At 39.0% G+C, this 14,820-nt stretch overlaps 1 protein-coding gene across 1 annotated transcript in view; it reads right to left on the bottom strand.

Moving 5' to 3' along the window:
- plxnd1 (plexin D1) overlaps positions 1–14,820 on the bottom strand; it is a 74,020-nt gene that overhangs the window by 23,613 nt on the left and 35,587 nt on the right. The window contains exons 12-19 of the mRNA XM_073819063.1: positions 14,378–14,535; positions 8,334–8,479; positions 5,785–5,890; positions 4,098–4,237; positions 3,835–4,014; positions 3,651–3,735; positions 3,304–3,570; positions 1,204–1,353 (exon numbers count right to left, since the gene is read on the bottom strand). Of these exons, the coding sequence (XP_073675164.1) occupies positions 1,204–1,353; positions 3,304–3,570; positions 3,651–3,735; positions 3,835–4,014; positions 4,098–4,237; positions 5,785–5,890; positions 8,334–8,479; positions 14,378–14,535 (1,232 nt within the window). The remainder of the gene's footprint in view (positions 1–1,203; positions 1,354–3,303; positions 3,571–3,650; positions 3,736–3,834; positions 4,015–4,097; positions 4,238–5,784; positions 5,891–8,333; positions 8,480–14,377; positions 14,536–14,820) is intronic.

The raw sequence follows: 14,820 nt of genomic DNA, 5'->3' as shown, positions 1-14,820 counted from the left end.
AAAGTTGAACTATAACTTGGTTCTATAAGGTTCTATCTGTGAGCCAATCAGCACTTCGAATGCAAACAAGAGGACCAATCAGGATTAACTTTCTTTGTCATGTCGCTGGATTGCTCCGTAACAGCAGGAAAGATTAAACGTAAAACAACAATAATTACACGTCTGCAGAATCAATGGCGTGATTTTTTTTTTTCATAATTACCGCTACCGGCATTATATATTACCGGCATAAAACAAATAATATTATCTGCAACTGGCTTGAATGGCTTTACTGCAGAGCAACTGCATAATGTAAAGTACATAATGAAATATAAGTGTCACTGTCGTTTGATGTTGAATGTGGTCAATAGCGATCAAACTGTTGTTATTAAAGATGTTGAAAACGATAGTTTTGCGAATATGGCTGAATATGGCTTTTTGTGGAATAAAGTCCTGGTCAGATGGATTAGAGTAGCTGATTTTTTTAACTGTTTCTGCAATAATGTCTTTAATTACCCACTATAATTATAAAATTAACATCTGCTCTGGACAAAATATTCAGCACTGCCTTTTATGCCTAACTTAAACAAGAAAAAAATATTTGTCCTAAAATATTAAATAAATGTGATAAAGACAGCATTAAAGCATTAAATTCTCATACATGTTGACACATTGTTACAACAGTAATTTATGTTTTAAAACAAATTATAAGTAAACTACATTTATTTCTTGAAAATTGTTGCTTTAATTAATGTTTTGCAAGATAGAACCTTATAATTCCAAGCAGAAAACGACTTTTTAGAATTAGAAGGTTCTATCTGCATTTGACCTGTTCCCAAAATCCCCAGTTAAAAATTTGAGAGGATTTTGATATTGTACATTTAGAATACATTTAGGGTCTCTGTCATTCTCATGTAGGAAAGAGACTTGTTCCCCATATCATTTTTGCTATATAGAATGCAAAACTTTGAAGCTCAATATCTCAAAACCACTCGGAACGCAGATAGAACCTTATAATTCCAAGGTGACGATATGTAATGCAATAATCATCATCATCACTGAACAATACTGGTAAAGCATTTATTAAACATGTTTTTAATATCAAAGGTTATGTAAATTAAGGGATGGTTCACCAAAAGTAATCATTCCAGAGCGCAAAAGTATTTTTTTAGTTCATTTTCTGCTAACAGAGTTGTTTAACAGTGTGTGTGGATGTGGACTCACGGTGACGGGCAGGTCTCCGGTGCTGGCACTCAGGGATCTGTTGATGGTGCAGTGGAAAAGCTGCTCGTTGTGGAAGGTGATGTCACAGAGATCTGAGCCAATCGTCACAGAGTATTCCTGCGGCGTCAGGTCCAGCTCGCTTGGCCCTTTCTGACACACCAGCACACAAACACACAAAGAGCATGTTACACTTGAGAGATTGTGTCTATGATGTTAAATATGCATATACTGTATGAGATGGAAACAAAAACCATGTGATTGACAGAACGTCCTGCCATTCATCGCGCCTGTTTAGGACACAGGGTAACACAAATATGCTCAAATATGAACAACTCAAAGTCCTGCGGTAATTAGCCGCATACTTTGATAGCAAACACAGACACTGGCTTCACGTCTTCATCCTTCCTTCCTTCCTCCCCAATTCTTCAGGAGAGAATGAAAATAAAACTCCCTGGCTCTTCTGCTCCTGTTAGGTACTTCCTGTCTGACCCTCAGAAACTCATAACATCCCGCCACACAGATCTGGACTTCCCCAGCACCTACACATCACTGTGTGTTTGTGTGTTTATGTGTGTGTGTGTGTGTGTGTGTGTGTGTGTGTGTGTTTGTGTGTTTATGTGTGTGTGTGTGTGTGTGTGTGTGTACCTGGTATTCATCACGTTGTGGGGACCAAATGTCCCCACAAGGATAGGAATACCAGTAGATTTTGATCTTGTGGGGACATTTCTCAGGTCCCCATGAGGAAACAGGCTTATAAATCATGCACAATGAGTTTTTTTGAGGAAGTAAAAGTATGCACAATCTCCTGTGAGGGCTAGGTTTAGGTGTAGGGTAGGTGTAGGGCCATAGAAAGTACGGTTTGTACAGTATAAAAACCATTACACCTATGGAATGTCCCCATAAAACATGTAAACCCAACGTGTGTGTGTGTGTGTGTGTGTGTGTGTGTGTGTGTGTGTGTGTGTGTGTGTGTGTGGTGGGAGGTTGTATTATTTTTGCTTTACTCTGCTAAAGAGTGTTCTGTAGACTGTCTAAACACTTCATCATCATGCTTGAGTTATTTTGATGTGCTAAAAGAACAGGAAATGCATAAATGTGTGTGTGCAGATGAGTGTAGGACAAGAAGTGTTATTTTTACATCCTACATCCTAGTTTCTAAGATGGTGATTTGCATTATATACTTAGAAATGCATCTAGGGGGCATAGTTAGATACCCTAAATTGACACACATGTTGAATATGTATTATGGAATTAAAATGGAAAATTGCGGTGGCAATTTGGTATCAGAAGTGGGATTCCTGGTGTGGACCTACCCAGCAGAAAAGTTTTTAGGAAAGAGGGTCATGTTTTTCTTTCCCAGTTGGGGACTTAAACTTTAATACACATGCTTATAAATCATACACAATGAGTGTTTTTGAGAATGTAAAAATGCCTGTAGTTTTGTGTGAGGGGTAGATTTAGATGTAGGGTTAGGGAAAGGGGATAGACAGTATAAAAACCATTACGCCTAGGGAGAGTGCCCACAAGGATAGTAAACCAACTACTATCAACCACTCTTGTCATGACAGACCACAGGATATGTATAGAGCCTTATTATTATTCTCAGCCCTAGTGTATTTATAATCAACATTCCTCTCACTTCATCCTCCACCTTAGGGATTTGTTCACTAAACTTTATTTGTGAACCACTAATGGCATCAATAAACAGCACATACTATCTGGAACACAGCATTGCCCTAAAAATAGCTGAACCAAACATGAACATTTGCTTAAAATGGAGGTAGGTCACACAAGATGTAGATGAGCTTGTTTCTGTTTGTTTCTTATCAGATTTGTATAAATGTGTCATTCCATCACTGTCTTACCAATGGATCCTCAGCAGCGAATGGGTGCAGTCAGAATGAGAGTTGTGTGGTGTGGATTATTGTGATGTTTTTATCAGATGTTTAGACTTTCATTCTGACGGCACTCATTCACTGCATAGAATCCATTGATGAAATTTCTCCAAATCTGTTACCATTAAGAAACCAATTTATCTACTTCTTGGACGTTCTGTGGGTGAGGACATTTTAATTTTTGGCTGAATTATTCTTTTCTTACATTGATGATGAGAATGAGAGGCTCTCCAGGATGATGTTTGATGAGTTTCTCTTTGTTGGCGGTATAGAACTGTGGATCCTCCACATAGTCAAAGTGAAATACATCAGCGTGAGGCTCCTCATCCTCGTCCGGCCCTTGTCCCATTGGAGACGCATCCTCTCCTCTGTACAGCACCTCATTGAGGTAAAAGTGAGCGGTGGCCTGCTGGGATTGACTGGCGGCAGGAGACTCACAAACGATCAGAGTAGACGACACACAGGAGCAGTTCTGCGGAAATGACATTCATATGAACGAGCACATAAACTGAACTTTGATTTCTATCCAATAAACAAAGCATTATTTCTCACCGTCTGTCCGACTCCAGACACCTCCATCCTGACAGACTGCACCAGATTAAAGCCGTATCCAGTTACTGATATACTGCGACCACCACTGCATCACAGTTACATTTAAAAACAGAGTAAGAAAGATCTAAGCAACACATAAATGTTGTTCTGTGTGTGTACTCATCATGTTCTTTATGTTCAGTACCTGAGGAAGCTTTTGTTGGGTTTGATGTAACTGATAGTAGGGTTTTTCTCGTAGGTGAATGTGAAGTTGGGTGAAGCGCTGAGGCACGGCCGGCCGTCATACACCACACACACCGACACGTTATCAGCGACGGCCGGTTCGGCTGGAGGCATCACACACTTGATGACTTCGCTGGACAGCCTGCAGAACCACACGACAGACGTGATGAGCAGCACATACGTGATATATCAACGAAACACGAGCCGCCACAAACACATGCTCACATGAAGATGCTGCAGTTTTGAGTCCTGTTGATGTTGACGTTAACGGTGGATCCAGCATCCAGGAACTGGCCATGGATGGTGAGTCTGGTTCCTCCAGCGAGGGGACCCTGCCTCGGTGTGAACTCCAGTAGTTTGGGCTCCTGTGCAATGGAGAAAAATTATTTAGAGTGTAAAAATCTAACTATAGTTCAATCCAGTCCAAGATCCGACCAACTGAGTATCACACAGGAAAGAGCTGGCAGACCAGCAACAAATCAGCTACGATTTTCCAAAATACAGCTGTTGTGACAGGCTGAAGATCTGCCATCCCAGCTACTAAACCAGCGTGGAACAACTGCAAACCCCCTATTACGTTCCAAAGATCACTTTCAGCAGGCTTTAGCTGTATTTTCCATCAAGAAGATCTTAACATAGCAAGCACATTTCAGTATGTTTTAACCAGCTAAAGCTGTGTGGATAAAGTCAGAGAGCAGTAGCTTTGATCACAAAGAATCACAGTTTAAATTAGCATGTCATTGAGAACTAATGTGGCATGCAGAGTGAATGTCAGTGCTGCTACACATGTGAACATATACAGCACACACACATACAGAGCGCATGACATCACATCCTGTGGGGGAAAAGACTAGCTGAGGGTCAAGAGGAGGATATTAAAGTGTAAGTGTAAGCGTGTGTATAGGGTTGTTCAGCCAGATGTTTCCTGAGCTCAGCGACTGAAGCGGCTAAAGGTTTAAGGAAGGAGCTTTGGAGGAGACCACATTCACATCCCTCTTCCTCAGGGAATCGTCCTGCCTTTCCTCTTCAGAATTTCTGATCCTGTTTCCTAGTCCTGCTCCAGCTCCATTTCACACCAAAAGCCAGTTTTGAGTAGTCTCAGGGGGTTTCGTGTGTTACAGAGCTTCGAGTCTGACCCGCTGAGTTCATTTCTCCTCAAACTGCTAGCTGTGTTTTGGAACATAGTAATTAGTTTGATACAAGCCAGTTAAAAAGGAACTGGTATAAGCTGATTGACAATGTGGGACCAGTAAGAAACCAACTGCTCATACCGACTAAAAGTGCTCAAGCTGCTTTGGAAAATGGTGGCAGGCTGGCCAGCTAATGACTGACTGGACCAGCTAGAAATCAGCTAATGTCCAAACAATAACTAGCAGTTTAAGCTTAACTGTCCCACTGGCTGCTCTCAGCTCTGTTTAATACATTTACCAATTTTCCACCACATTCCACAGGTTTTTCCATAAAATCAGAGCAAGCAAACCCACCTGAAGACTCCAAATCACCAATTCACACACTGTTCCTTCACGTTCATTCATAAATCAAACACATGCCACAGTATCTCTCAATGCCATGTGAAAATGATATCGGCCCAGAAACTCCCTCAGACAAAACAAAAAAAGCCTATCATGAGTCCTACTGCAGCAAATCCAGAGAGCGCACTGTGCTTCCTCTCAATCAGCTGAGTTCATGCAGTCAAAGAACGTTTGGTGAAAATGTGGCGATCCGTCATGAGTAGCATCAGCATCGGTTTGCATATTCTGTAATATCCCTCATGCGAGGGTGGTCTAACGCACAGTGAAGGGTGTGATAGGAAAATAAATCAGGATGAAGACTAAAGAGTGAATGCAAGCGAGGATCATTGCTCTGAGGGTGTGAAATGAAAATGAACAGAGAACAAAAGGCTCGCACGTACCACAAAGGAGAAGATGTCCTTTGAAACGCCCACTGCGTCCCCGGCCACGTTCACCGTCACCTGATCGCTCATCTGTTTCCACGATGCAGCAGTCTCACAAACCAACCTGTGGCGACACACACATCTGCTGGATCAAGACCCCAAAAAACACGAGCCAATGCTTTGACCTCAACGCTGCGTGTCCGCTCCAACAATCACATGTTATGTTTTTGTGTAAACTCATCTGTCATTTGCTGAAGCTTGGATAATGAGCTGTATGCCGCCCACAGAAACCATGAATACAACTACAATATAATCCAGATGACGTTAAATATGGTTCACCTGCAACAAGGATAAACACGGCTTGTGCCTACAATGCGTTTTAGGCTAAATGAATCGTTTTTGTGTATTTCTGCACAATAAACAGTGTCCAGTGTGAAATGTGTAAAAACTAAAGCACAGATGAACTCAAGATGAAGCTCAAATCAACATGATATCAGTCTGAACTGTCCAGTGTTGGGGAAAGTTATTTTTAAAAGTAATGCATTACAATATTGAGTTACTCTCTAAAAAAGCAACTAATTCCGTTACTTAGTTACTTTTTATAGAAGGTAATGCGTTAAGTTACTTTTGCGTTACTTTTTAAATCTGGGCAGGGCTTGCTTGTTTGTTTTTAATATAAAAAGTTCTATTTTTGTCAAATGTAAAAGCCTTTTTACACCAAAAGCCTCAGGCTTAGAGAAAAGTTAATTGACGTTTGTAGTAGACCGCAGAAAAAAAAAGTCAACTCTTCAGCAATAAAAAAAAGGAAAACAAATGTTAGATTATCTTGAGTAATTTTTGCTTATTAGTATGGATGAACTGGATCATCGAAGGATGGCAGCAAAGACATCGGTTAATAAAACTGGATTAAATGCATAAAGGATATTTGTATTATTTAACATTAGGGTTGGGTCGATAGACGATGCCATCGTCCGTCGCCGATGGCCGATAGACATCACGATGCTGAGCCGGCGGAGCCCCGCCGCAGCAGCAGCAACCCGCTCGCGAAAAACACACACTTAATCACATATAGCCAAATGAAATGCATGCTTTCAGTTTCCGCATCTTTACTTATTTTATTATTATTATTATGAGGAAATAATAACATTAAATAATAATGTTAGCAATCACAATACAAATTACAGTGAACTCCAAACGAATTACACACGAACTAGTTTGTTTACATTAATAAATGAGGCATACAAAGACAGCAGAAAAAAATCGAAATAATTTTAATTAAATTAGATTAAACAAACTACACAAATATGCCTTTTTCATGGTTTTACCATAACGAACAGAGCTTGGAACAAAAAACAAAAGAATATAATTTTTTTCCATCGAAATACGAACGTATAATACAAAGCCTAGTATAAATTATAAATAACAGTTTATCATTCAAATACATTGGGAATATGGAAACACTTGAATTTGCGCCGAATTCCAGAGGTACGTGAGCCCAACGCCTGCTATTTTTAGTTTCGCTTTGTTTTGGTTTCTTAACTTTATATATTTTGTTTCATTCCTGTTCTGTTCTGAATACCGTTACATTTAAATGATTCGTTTTGGAGTCAGGGTAACTCACTTATAGCTATGTTTATTGTGTTTATAATGTTAATACATAATAATATTTTGCTTGATTTGGTATTATTTCAGATATTACACTTTCTCTCGAAACATTCCGCTGCTCATTAAATGCGTTTGCAGAGAGTGGTTTAGGCAGTAAGCAATCAATGAGAGCGATTTTGAACTTTAAAAAGCTGGCTGGTCGAAAATATGTTAAGGACCTACACACATCCTCCAAACACATCCACATAAACCCGCACTTGTTCTGTCTCTTATGCACGTGCGCACTGTCACTATCTAATGCACTTGTTAATGCCGGATCTTTAAAAACAAATACCAGAACGCAAAAATCCAAAATCTGCATTTCCGAAACAGGATCCGGCTCAAATTAAGCACTGGTGGAAACGGTAGGCTACAATTAATCAATTCATTATGAATTAATTATTTAACAACAACCGTCCCTCACCACCACCCTCCCCCCGCCGGCGATGCCATCGTCCATCGCGATGTTTCACGTCAGATATCGTGCGATGCCAAATTGGTCGACATCGCCCAACCCTATTTAACATATTTAATTATTGCAGGTTTGTGTTGAATTTCTCTGTTTTTATTCATTTTGAAGAACACTGGATCAGTTTTTTTAGTGAGTGAGATGAATTAATGCATGTTCACATTTATTCTAGAACTAAAGGAACATCTTACTCTCAATTTCTCTCAACATGAGGACAGGAGAGCTTTTAATCAATAAACGGGGGAAAAAGTAACTCAGATATTTTCTTGTCAATTAAAAAGTAATGTGTTACTTTACTAGTTACTTGGACAAAGTAATATTATTTCGTAACTTGCGTTACTTGTAATACGTTAGACCCAACACTGGTCACATCCAAAAGATGATCTGTTCAGTGGTGAATTTGTCATTCAGTCAAGCTAATGAAGGATTTGATGTTTGATCTGTGTGCACTTACCTGACTGAAACAGTGTAGTATTGTGGCAGTATGCTGCAGGGCACATCGCCGATGGAGACGTTGAGCTGAGCAGCGCTGTGTCCGAGATTCCTGCCCTGCACTGTGAGCAGCGTCCCACCCGTGAGCGGCCCAGACAGCGGCTCGATCTGCACATCAACACAACACACGGCTGACTGAGACACTGCAGTGACAAGCACAATGGGTAAATGAACTGTAAAACACAATCCACACTACACTTACAATGTCAGACACAGGCAGTTTCACACAGGGGAAAAAACTGAAACGCAGCAGTAGTGAGTGGGAAGATCATCTCATGGTTTATTTTGAAATCCTGGCAGTACAGTTATCATAAACCTACTGTGTTTATATGTTAATTATGGTTTGGATTAGTCGTTCAGGACTTCAGACTAAACAACTTCACTCATAAACAATCTGTACACCTAAACCACACACATTCACACATGAAATTGATGTGCACTACTGGTCAAAAGACTAGAATAATTAGGATTTTTTATGTTTGTGAAAGATATCTGCATTTAAACAGTAAAAACAGCAATACTGTGAAATGGCAGGAATTCAGTGCTCAGATCAAATGTGCATTAATGATGCTTTTAAGTGTTTTATACGAACATTCTGGTAACACTTTCTATTAAACTCATATTTATAATACATTATAAGGGTATTCTTAAGGCATTATAATAAATGCATAATGCATTATAAAAAAAAAACTTGTTTTATCATTTCATGAGTATTCATAAGAACAGTTTTAATGTATTTAAATTTTTACTTATTTGTGGTTATAGCTTTAGGAGTATGATTACCTCCTCATAGTTATAATGTATTATAAGCCTCATATTTTGCCATGTTACTCATGTCACTTTACTTAAAGCATACAAAGACCACTTATAAGTAATAATAATAATATTTCCCAAACAGCCATAAGATCAGGTATCAGGTAACCTTAACCTAAGTCTACTAATACTCTAAGGTGTAGACAACATGTAGTTGGAAAGTCGCTTATAGTCAATAGACCATTAAAATAAAACGTAATATAAATGTAAAAAATAAATGTAATAAGATATAGTCCATTATAAATGAAGTAGATTTAATATGGCGACCATTGTGCGTTATAAATAATCATTATTATAATGTATTATAATTGTTGTTTAGATTATTCATGAGATGATAGAACACATTATAAGGTTTTTATAATGTGTTATGCATTCATTATAATGCCTCAGAAATACCCTTATAATGTATTATACATGGAGGCTTCATAGAAAGTGTTACCAACATGAATGTGCTTGTTGCAACCAACTGCTTGGCTAAGTTTGTCCATGTTTTATAATGTTGTTCAGTAGATGTGACTTGTGGTGCGTTTCGGGTGAATCAGCACATTTGAAGAGGTTTCTGTGTATCTGTGGAAGTCCAATGCCTGAGTGCTGTGGCTTATAAATGAAGAGTGAGTAAAGAGGAAAGAATGACAGAGGCACACAGAAATGCTTTGCTCTTTTTTTGGGTCACTTTCATCCATAGCGTCAGCAGAGAGATGACAGGAAGTGAGAGAGGAGCCGAAGAGGGGCAAACAGGAAAAGGGAATGAGGAAGCCAAACCTGTGCTGTTCACGTGAGGAGCATGACTGGAGATGAGCAAGAGCACTACTGCAGCACATTCACACTTACCATCACAATCACAGTTGAAAAAGGTTAGAGAAAAATGTGCTGCGCCATGGTACAACAGTAATTCTCTCAAGAAAGCAACTTGTAATCTTGAGCGCAAATGGAGAAAAACAAACTATTGCATGGAAAAACTGTATTTTCAGCTATAGACGGGGTCTAAAAACTGCCAGAACTGAGCATATCCACAAACTCATCGAAAATAACCAAAACAATCCAAGGTTTTTATTTAGCACAGTGGCTAGATTGACAATGATATGATTTGTATCATGAAAAGCGCTATACAAATGTGACCCTGGACCAGAAAACCAGTCATTAGTGTAAATTTGTCAAAATTGAGATTCTTACATCATCTAGTAAATAAGCCGAGTAAATAAGCTTTCCATTGATATATTGTTTGTTAAAATAGGACAATGTTTGTCTGAGATACAACTATTTGAAAACCTGGAATCTGAGGGTGCAAAAAAATCAAAATATTGAGAAAATCGCCTTTAAAGTTGTCCAAATGTTCTTAGCAATGCATATTACTAATCAAAAATCAAGTTTTTATATATTTATGGTAAAAAGAATTACAAAATAACTTCATGGAACATGATCTTTACTTAATATGCTAATGATTTTTGGCATAAAAGATAAATCGATAATTTTGACCCATACAATGTATTTTTGGCTATTGCTACAAATATACCCGTGCTACTTAAGACTGGTTTTGTGGTCACAAACAAACTTGAACTGAATTGAATCTCTCAACTCAATGATGGGAAACTTTTATTTTTTGACAGAAGCTGCTCTGTGTTTGGTATTAAGCTATTACTCTTCAACCTGTTAAATCGAGGTACACAGAAACAAAATGTGTTTACCACTAGTTTCAATAATAGTAAGTTAGGGATTGCTCTTATTTTTTCTGTAATTTAATTACAGGTATTTCTTATATAATTGAACTTAATAGAACATTTATTTATTATTATTTTTTTATATTGGCTGTTTATTATTACTTAAAAAGCACTTATTAATGTCTTATTCTGCAAAACCTTATTCTAAATTATTAATCCCACAACTACTTTACTAAGTAATTAAGTAATTAGGAGTATATTGAGGCAAAAGTCATCGTTAATAGTTAGTTAATAGTGAGAACTGGACCCTAATCTGAAGTGCGACCTGAATAATTTCTGTAGTTTTCCATTATTTATTTTGAAAGAATTAAAAGAACTGTTTCATGTCTATCTTTGTGTCATTAAATGGTCTAGGTTGATATAGGATTTAGAAAGTAAATAGTAATAAGTAATGAAATACTTTTGGGACAGAATAATTTGTACAGTAATCTAATTACACTGTTGCAGTAATTAATAACTTACCCAACACTGCCTGCCAGTCATATGATTAGAGAACAGAGAATTCTGGGTAGTGGTGCACTGAAAAGTTTCATGACTAAGATAGTACTAGATAAAAAGAAGTGAAAGCCATCAAAGTAAGATATGTAAAGACACATGTGTGAGATGAAAAGATGCTGTAAGCAGCAGCTCTGTGAAGGCCTGTAAACAGACATCACGAGCATCATTGCCACCCTGAGTGTAATGAGTCCCGCTTCACATCATTTTTCCTGCTGTTCTCTTCATTTACACCCTCACCGAAGCGAGAGACAGAGACAGAAAGAGAACGTGTGAACAGAGCACACGAATCGCAGGCTGTTTTAAACACATTCAAATGCAGAAATAAGTTGGAGGCAATGCTAGGACTACTACACTACCACAACTTCAACTACTAGACCTGCATCCACTGGGCTTCATGCACATCTCAGTGCACTCTTGTAGTTTAGCTAACTTCTTCCAAAGAATAACTACTGTCAATGGTGTGCAGCTTGTAGTTTTAAAGTAGCTTCCCAACACTGCGAATGACGCGGTTCTCTGTAACCTCATGTTCTCCGGAGCGTACAATAAGTATGTTAACTACTAATTATGGCTGTCAGTTAACATGAACACCAAGAGGACTTCAGTTGCTGCAAATGACTATGATTAAATAAAAGATTGCTTTTCTCTAGAATAACATCTACTGATGAAGCATGCACAATAAGTGTAGTAAGTGAGTCAATCTTGTTCACTTCTTTGCTTAGTTCAGTGTCTTATCTGTGTGAACCTCTGCTCTACATCTGACCACTCCTGTTAAACATGACGGAAGCCAACACAAGCAGAGTCCGGCTCTCTCTGCTCTCTGTCTGTCTCCAAACGCCTCACATGTGTCTCGTGATGAATCCTCAGAGAATACAGCATATTTACCCTTTGTACTGTCTTATTAAATCACATTTGTTTATGTCTCTGTGAACCCAGACCAATCCCTTCTGTTTTTTCTAACTTGTTAGCTGGTTATAGAACAATATTAAAAAAGACTTGGCTTTAAAGCAGAAATGTAAAACTGTACATCTGATGTGTGTCAACTTTCCACCATAAACAAAGACTAAACTAGACCATGCGGCCACATTAGACAGCAATTCATTACAAAAGTAATATGAAGCTCAAAGCTTAGATAACAAGATAAATGTTTAATTCTGAGCTGACTCTAACTTCTGATTACAGAGTTTAGTATCTTCACGAATCTGAGCAGAATGACATTGTTGAGGCTCTTTCTGAAACAGTAGAGGAGTTTATAGAATAGTTCAGTTCAATGATTATTTAATCATATCGGTGTTGTTGTAAAGCCATTGGCCCCCTTTCTTTGTCTAAATGATATAGCATGTTTTGTTTCTTTCCCAGAAAACAAAAGACGGTTGTACGGTTTTAGGAAAATGCCTGGGTGAATAAACAATGACTGGATTTTCATTTAGAGAGGACTTCGGAAGAAAGATCACTGCTGTTCATGATCATTTGTGTGTGTGTTATTGTTCATATTATGCCACATTGTGAGTACTAATTCCTTGTCCCACAAAAACAGTAAAACCTGACATTTTTACATTGTGGGGACCAGCCTGTGGTTCCCATGAGTAAAAAAAAAAAAAAATTTAAATAGTAAATGATGTCTATCTGAAAGTGTAACAATGCAAACCGGTTTTCTGTTAAATGGGTCCTATTATGCTCTTTTACAAAGTCTTTATTTTGTTTTGGGGGTACGCTAGAACATGCTCTCATACTTGGTGGTTTGAACAATGCATTATTTTTCACATAATTTTCATTATTACAATAGCTTTCTCCCCAGGCTGGCACAAAAGGCTCGATTAGTTCCGGGTTTGATAAAGGTCCGCCTTCCGAAAAACTAAATGTGTTGTGATTGGTTAGCAGTCCCACTGCGCTGTGATTGGTGAACAGCTCAGACAGCATTTCAATCCTGCCACGCCCCTTCACAAAGCAGCAAGTCCTGTATACAACTGCACAAACTAGATTAAAGTGATTCTAATGTTTTAAATATGGATTTTTTTGTTACAAAAACACATTGGATCACTGAAGGAGGCTTTTACTGACCCCTCCGGAGCCACGTGAGACACTTTTTATTCTATATCAACTTGTTTTGGACTGATGGAGAGAAACACCAGCCTATGCTGTTGTAAAGTTTGGGAGTGCCAGGATTATTTTAATATAACTCCGATTGCATTCGTCTGAAAGAAGGAAGTCATATACACCTAGGATGCATGGAGAGAACTGTAAATAATCTGCTACAGTAGTGCTGGTCCTATCGTCAGCCTGCGAGATCGCCCACACATGATATTATCATTATTGTGCTCATTTATTAAATTATTTACATGCCCCAAACCAGCTCCAGCATAAGGCTAGTGAAGCTATCTACACTGTATGCTGAATAAATCTCTTACACACACTGCACACATCTACGGCGCGGCTCTGACACAGCCACCGATGATGGTCACTCTAGTCAACGCTCCAGCACGGATACCGGAGCAGTTCGCGGACACTTGAGTCAATGCTCACGTTTATACCAGCCGCCTGCGGCTCGCTGATGCATCCAAGAAGCGGCTGCACATGCTACATTGCTAAAGTTAGCCGATGATTTGAATTTTCGTAGGCTGAAATTTATTTGAATGATATTCTAATGGAGAGTGTTGTGAAATCATAGCATCCAGAAAACAAACGCTGTAGTCCAAAGGTGCCGTTTGTTGTAGTTCTCGAAAAGGGATTTTATAAAAACTAAATATATCCCTTAGGAGTGGACTTTGAGATTTGTAACATTTGTAGATGTTTTTATGCCTAAACATACACACCACACACTGGCTAAAATTCAAAAAGTGAAAAAGTATAATTTGACCCCTTTAAGGGTAGGTTTAGGGTTAGGTTAGAGAATAGAAAATATTGTTTGCTCAGTATAAAAACAATAGTCTATGGAAAGTCCCCACAATTCACAGAAACATAACATCTGTGTGTGTCATACCTTGTGGATGTGTGGGTCTGGGCAGCGTGTGGTGATGGTCTGGCACTGGTCCTGCTGCTGACAGCTGTTATCACACCAGACACACATGTGACCCTGCGTCTGACGGCCCCGGCACTGAGAGCAGTCGCTGTCGCCCGCACTGCAGCTGTAGACCGCCACTGCGCACACACACACACACACACACACACACACACACACACACACACACACACACACACACACACACACACACACACACACACATATATATATTACACATCTGTCCTCTGAGGCCCTTCCAGAAGTGTGAACCATTGCTTTAACCCCGGACACACATGACATACAGCCAGGGTCCAGCAGAGGCGTCTGCGGGTGAACTGAGGACACTGTCCCACACACATCAGGCCTTGGGATCAAGAAATGCTAGCGGCGCGGTGTTGTACACGAGCACATGACAGCATCAA

The sequence above is a fragment of the Garra rufa genome, chromosome 15 (genome assembly GCF_049309525.1).
Source record: "Garra rufa chromosome 15, GarRuf1.0, whole genome shotgun sequence".
Classification (NCBI taxonomy): Eukaryota; Metazoa; Chordata; class Actinopteri; order Cypriniformes; family Cyprinidae; genus Garra; species Garra rufa.
This window is presented reverse-complemented; position numbering and strand designations above follow the sequence as displayed.